The sequence below is a fragment of the Pyrus communis genome, chromosome 9, assembly GCF_963583255.1.
Source record: "Pyrus communis chromosome 9, drPyrComm1.1, whole genome shotgun sequence".
In the NCBI taxonomy this organism is placed as follows: Eukaryota; Viridiplantae; Streptophyta; class Magnoliopsida; order Rosales; family Rosaceae; genus Pyrus; species Pyrus communis.
This window is the reverse complement of record NC_084811.1, coordinates 22,392,471-22,398,848: the sequence shown is the minus strand read 5'-3', so window position 1 is coordinate 22,398,848 and position 6,378 is coordinate 22,392,471. Positions and strand designations below refer to the sequence as shown.

Sequence of the window (6,378 nt, the reverse complement as noted above, 5' to 3'; positions counted from 1 at the left end):
TAACTACAAAATATAATTCTAAAATGTATAATTACAATATGTTTACAATATAATAAGGAAATAGTTATTAGCACTTCAAAAATTTCATTTGACATTCCAAACTTTTTATAATTAGAAAGAAAAATACTTGTAAGGGAGTGTAGAATGAGATTTTTGAAATGCTAATAACATTTTCCTAAAATAAGTATATTCTTTAATAAATTTAAAACAAGTAGAATTGAAAATTGTATTGTTTATGCTAATTCTTTGACGAATAATATTATAGGTTACTAGCGTATTTCAACCCAAACTGAACTGAGAAATTGAACCATACTCAATGTCTGGCATCTATGCTTTAAGCTAATAGGTCATTCAAACTCAAATCGTTAAATTAACAAGTCACCCGTTAACACCCATTCACACAAATCTACTGTTTCACTTTGACAAACAAAAATCATAAAAAGAGGTGAAAAAACAAGAGGGGAAAGCATCGGGCCAGATTACTCTGTTTCTCTGACCATATCACATGATGACTAAGTATGTTTTAACCAACAAACTGGAGATTGTGTGCTGCTAAATCAAATGATCATGAGTATAAGTACTTTGTCTAGTTGTTTGTCTGTTACAAGAAAACAACTTACAAGAAATAAATACACCATCATGATGGCGTCCTGGTACATATAAGTCTTTCTCCTGTTACATGTACATGATTAACATTCATCTTGACTTTTCTTTTTCCTCTTAATTTTGTTTTTTTTTTTTTTTTTTTTTTTTCACTTTCTTCCTTGTGAGTGAACATTCCTCGTAAATTTCGTTAGGATAAAAAACAGGTTTAGAAGTATAAAAAAAAAAAGAATTCAGTTACCCCAGTTTTGTTGACTTTTCAATCCTCAAGTAACCATCATGGTGCTAAATAATATAAGCAAAATACAATTCTCTCCCTCTGTTCGAATCGATCGACGTCTCCTTCTAATACAGGTAATTAAACTGACCTCAATTAGCTTAAATATATTGCAAAACTGTGTCCTCCTCCTACTTGAACTTTGAAATTAACCCTCACCTTCTTCCTTGGATTTCTTTCGATCTCTCGAACTCTGTACCAAAAAACCTTCATGAGCAGGATGCAAGTTTCTTCGATGCGAAGGTCTGCAGTCCTACTAGCCCTCTTGCACTTGTGTGCTGTTAATCCAGCAGGAAGCTTGAATTTTAGCTATCCCACATTTCGAGACCACGTTGATGATGAGGATTTTCTATTCGAAAACTCTCGTATATATTTAAACGCCGTCCAGGTAACTCCTGATGTTAGTAACGCGGCCTTGATCATGAACCAAGCTGGAAGGTTTTTGTATAAAAAACGATTCAAACTTTGGGGGAAAGGCAAAGCTTCTTTCAATTCTACCTTTGTACTTAAAATCGATCCCAAAACCAATCCAGTTGGTGAAGGCTTGGCCTTTATCTTAACTGAAAGCCCCACTCTTCCGGAGCACAGCGAGGGTGAATGGCTTGGAATTGTAAATGCAACGTCAAACGGATCTGTTAAAGCTAAAATAGTTGCAGTAGAATTCGACACAAGAAAGAGCCACGCAGAAGATGTGGATGACAACCATGTGGGGTTGGACGTAAACAGCGTTTACTCGATTCAACAAGTGCCTTTGCTTGGCCATGGTGTTAATCTATCAAGCGGAACGAATTACACAGTGAGAATTGAGTATGCCAACCAGAACATCACCGTCTTTGTTTCCCAGACCAATGAAACTACGGAAGGAATGGAGAATGCTCCGGTTTTGTCTCGCACTCTCGATCTCTCAACGTATCTTTCGCAGGAGGTGTATGTTGGATTCTCAGCTTCCACGGGCAGTAACACTCAGCTAAATTGCATCCTGTCGTGGGAGTTCAACTCTTCGCATATAGATGAAGATTCAAACCTGCTGTGGGTTTGGATTCTGGTCCCAGTAGTAGTACTACTTTTGGTAACTGGAGTTTCTTGTTACTTCTTCTGGACAAGGCGAGGTGAAAACGAGGATGTGCTTCCGAGGATTCAAGATGAGATCCAAACAACTTCCATGGCTCCAACAAAATTCAAACTGAAAGAACTTCAAAGAGCAACAGGCAGATTCAATCCCAAGAACAAGCTCGGAAAAGGTGGCTTTGGAACCGTCTATAAGGGACTCCTGGGAGATAAAGAGATAGCAGTCAAGCGAGTCTCAAAGAATTCGCGTCAAGGCAAGCAAGAATTCATAGCAGAAGTCACCACAATCGGCAGCCTTCGTCACAAAAATCTGGTCAAACTAATTGGATGGTGCTACGAAAGCCATGAGCTTCTTATCGTTTATGAGTTCATGCCAAATGGAAGCCTAGACAGATTTATATACAGGGACGAGAGTGTTGGCACGGAGATGGGCAAACCAACACTGAGCTGGGAAAGAAGGCGCCGCATAATATTTGGAGTTGCTCAGGCGCTAGATTATCTTCACAATGGATGTGAGAAGAGAGTGCTTCACAGAGACATCAAAGCCAGCAATATCATGTTGGACTCAGATTTTATCGCGAGGCTGGGAGACTTTGGGCTCGCGCGTACCATTCAGCAAAGTAACTTGACTCACCACTCCACTAATGAGATTGCAGGAACGCCAGGCTACATGGCTCCGGAGACATTTCTTACTGGAAGGGCTACCGTTGAGACGGATGTTTATGCATTTGGTGTTCTTATGCTAGAAGTTGTCTGTGGACGAAGGCCTGGTAATCAAAACGAACAGAACAACTACAACAACAGCATAGTGTATTGGCTGTGGGATCTTTATAGCAGAGGAAGGATCCTTGAAGCTGTTGACTCAAGAATGGATGGAGACATCGATGAGGATGATATGGCATGCGTGCTGATGTTGGGGTTATCGTGTTGCCACCCTAACCCACATGAGAGGCCATCTATGAGAACCGTCCTTATGGTTCTTACAAGGGAAGATGATCCGCCAGCTTTGCCCCAAGAACGACCTGCTTTTGTGTGGCCAGCCATGCCTCCATCTTTCAAAGACGATACAGAATCTAATGTGGTTGAAGGTCAAATGACTCCACTCACAGACCTCAGCGGAAGATGACTAATTAATATAGCCTGATCAGAAATCAAGAAAATCCTTGATCTTCTGGAAGTGTAAATCTGTAACAAAAATAAATAGTGTGTATGTGTTATGCTTGTTCATTTGTATCGTATCACGCAAGTTAATTAGTCATAGAAGTTTTGCTGAAGCACTTGATTTGCCCAAAACCCCTCTGCTTTACGCTTCGTTCTTGTAATTATATCCGCTTAGGAGAAGCCAAGGGCTCCTTTCCCTGCAGGCTGCAGACAATGCTACACTAATTATAACTCTTTTTCATTTTATTTCAGGGCATTGCATTTCTTCCTGCCGTATCAAACTCTACAGGCTTAGAATTCGCTGGAGTTTCGTGGTTATGTTATCTCAGCGCAATCAAAGTCATTTAAACTATGTTAATCTGATTAAAGTATAGCACGAGAACTAAATTTTAACAGGAAACTAATCAACCTTCGCATGCATGGCATATATAAAAAACTTGATCCATGCAAAAAGAGAGGAACACATATCTGAGCTCTGTTGCCGAAAGAAACCAAAAGTAAAAATGCATGTAAAATTTTGTTGGAGAGAACATTTTTACCCAACACCTAGGTGCCCCTAGAAGCTGTACCAAACGCAGCCTACGTTAATTTTTTTTTTTTTTTTTTTAGTTTTTTGTGAAAGTAAAGAATTGCCTGCACGGTAACTAAATTAAAAGTAAAGAATTACCTGCACTTCCATGGCTGAGGCTCCAAAGAAATTCAAACTGAAAAAAGGCAGGGAGATTGTTTTTTCTTTTTCTACTAATTACCTGCACTTCCATGCTTCATTACCTTTTTCACCTTTCCCACTCTCTCTCTCTCCCTCTCTCTTTCCCTCTCTCTTTCATCAAAATTTCACTCACTTTACTACTTTCCTGCTATCTTTCGGCTTTCTTCATTCTTCCACTCCCAATTCACTTCACTTGATGTTTTAATTTTGTCTATGTACAATAGAATTTTACGGCTTAATTTTTCATGTATTGCATAATTGAGTATATAATACATACAATCCTTTTTCTCAAAGGAAAACTAAAAAAGGACACAAGAGATATCTTTCCTAATAAAAGACTCTAATATTTACACAATATTTACATTCCTATTTCTAAAGCTTACTCATAGCAACACTCGCCCTCAAGTTGGAGCATAGATGTCACACATGCCCAACTTGACAAGTGTGAGTCACCAAAAAACCTACTACACACGGCATGAGTAAGAATATCCTCAAGTTGTTCTTCCGAGTTCACAAACGGTATTGACACAATCTTCTTCTCAAGCTTTTCCTTAATGAAGTGTCAATCAACCGCCACATGCTTCGTTCTGTCATACTATACCGAGTTCTCTGCAATCTCTCGTGCTGACTTATTGTCACGGTACAAATTTGTAGCCTACTTCGGTTTGAAATCAAGACCCCAAAGCAACTTAGATAACCAAAGAACTTCGCATACTTCATGCACCATATCCTGAATTCGGCCTCCGCAGAAGACCTAGACACTACCTTTTGTTTCTTGCTCCTCCAAGTAACTAAATTTCCACCAACGAACGTAAAGTATCCATAAGTAGAATGCATATCAGTCACATCACCTGCCTAATCAGTATCAGTAAACCCCTCAATTTTTAGATGATCGGAATTTTTATACAAAATTCCTTTCCCCGGGGCCGACTTTAAATAAGCTAAAATTTGCATAACAGCAGACATATGATCCACACTTGGTGAGTCCATGAATTGACTCACCACACTTACTGTATAGGCTATATCCAGACGGGTATAAGCTAAATAAATTAGTCTTCCTACTAGTCTCTGATATCTGCCTTTATCTATTGGTTCTTGATCTGAATAAATTCTCAAGTGATGTTTCTCCACAATAGGAGTATCCATAGGTTTACACCTAAGCATACCTGTTTCCTTTAACAAATCTAGAACATATTTTCGTTGAGACAAGAAAATACCTTTGGATGAACGAGCAACCTCAACTCCAAGAAAATACTTTAAATCACCCAAACTCTTCATCTCAAACTCGGCAACAATGTTTTTTTTTTTTTTCCAATTTGACAATCTCATCTTAATCATCACCTATTATTATCATATCATCCACATAAATAATTAAGGTTCTTACTTTACCCTTTTTTTGTTTCACAATAAAGTATGATCAGAATGACTTTGATAATACCCATTCTTCCTCATGGCCTGAGTGAATTTCACAAACCATGCATAAGATGACTACTTAAGGCCATAAAGTGACTTCCACAATTGGCACACTCCCGTTTTATTATATCTTGGAGGAAAATCCATATACACTTCCTCCTCCAAATGCCCATGAAGAAACACGTTTTTTATATCAAATTGTTTCAATGGCCAATCCAAATTTGCAGCTAATGAGATAAGAACTCGTACCGTATTCATCTTAGTTACTGGAGAAAAAGTTTCCTGTAACTAACACCATACGTTGGAGTATATCATTTTGCTACCAACCTTGCTTTGTACATGTCGAGTGATCCGTTAGCCTTGTATTTAACTGTAAAAACCCATCGGCACCCAACTGGTTTTTTTCCTTTCGGCAGCTCTACTACTTCCCATGTATTATTTTTCTGCAGTGCCCTCATATTTTCATCCTTTGCTTCAGCCCATTCTCGATTCTTCAAAGCATCATCTACTCAAGTTGGTACTTGAATTGACGCCACATTGTTCACCCAAGCTTGACGTTCAGGTGAAAGATTTTTACATGATACATAATTGGCTATTGGATACTTCACTTTTCCTTCCGGAGAAAACCTGTCAAGGGGTACACCACGATTTTACTGTGGTGGCAACTTATATGTACTTATAACATCATTAGTTACATAAGCATCACTAGCACTTACCTCAGGGATATTCAGAGAAAACATATTGGATGACGACACTATCGAGCTAGAGAGAGGGGGAAAACATCTTCGGCACAAGTCTTGGGGCTACTAGTTTCGGCAAAAGCCTACGGTGAAGCTAGCTCAGATTCAGTAGTGGCTAGATGAACGCCAGCACAAGGACACTCTGCACACCCTTTTTCGGCAATTAATGGCCGACCACCTGCAGTAGCTTTGGCAGGAAGGGACTGAGACTCTATTACATCACCCGGCACGGCACCATCAATATCACGGTGCACTCTCCTTGAAGCAATTACGTCTTGTACATCCAACCACCCAAAATCACCATCAAGATCACAAATATCATTCACCCCCTTGTGATCAAAAGGTGATGATACTGGAGTATAAAAATATTCTGATTCAAAGAAAGTCACATCCATGGTTACATACAT

The 6,378-nt window shown here is 39.0% G+C and overlaps 1 protein-coding gene across 1 annotated transcript; it reads left to right on the top strand.

The window, feature by feature from the left end:
* Positions 1-1,057: 1,057 nt before the first annotated feature.
* LOC137744122 (probable L-type lectin-domain containing receptor kinase S.5) lies at positions 1,058-3,183 on the top strand. The gene has a single exon (XM_068483986.1). It carries the CDS (start codon positions 1,092-1,094, stop codon positions 3,072-3,074), a length of 1,983 nt encoding a protein of 660 aa, XP_068340087.1. The 5' UTR covers positions 1,058-1,091; the 3' UTR covers positions 3,075-3,183.
* The last annotated feature ends 3,195 nt before the right edge of the window (positions 3,184-6,378 follow it).

Coding starts and splice junctions, on each gene's coding strand:
- LOC137744122 (XM_068483986.1), top strand. CDS start 1,092: ATGAGCAGGATGCAAGTTTCTTCGATGCGAAGGTCTGCAGTCCTACTA.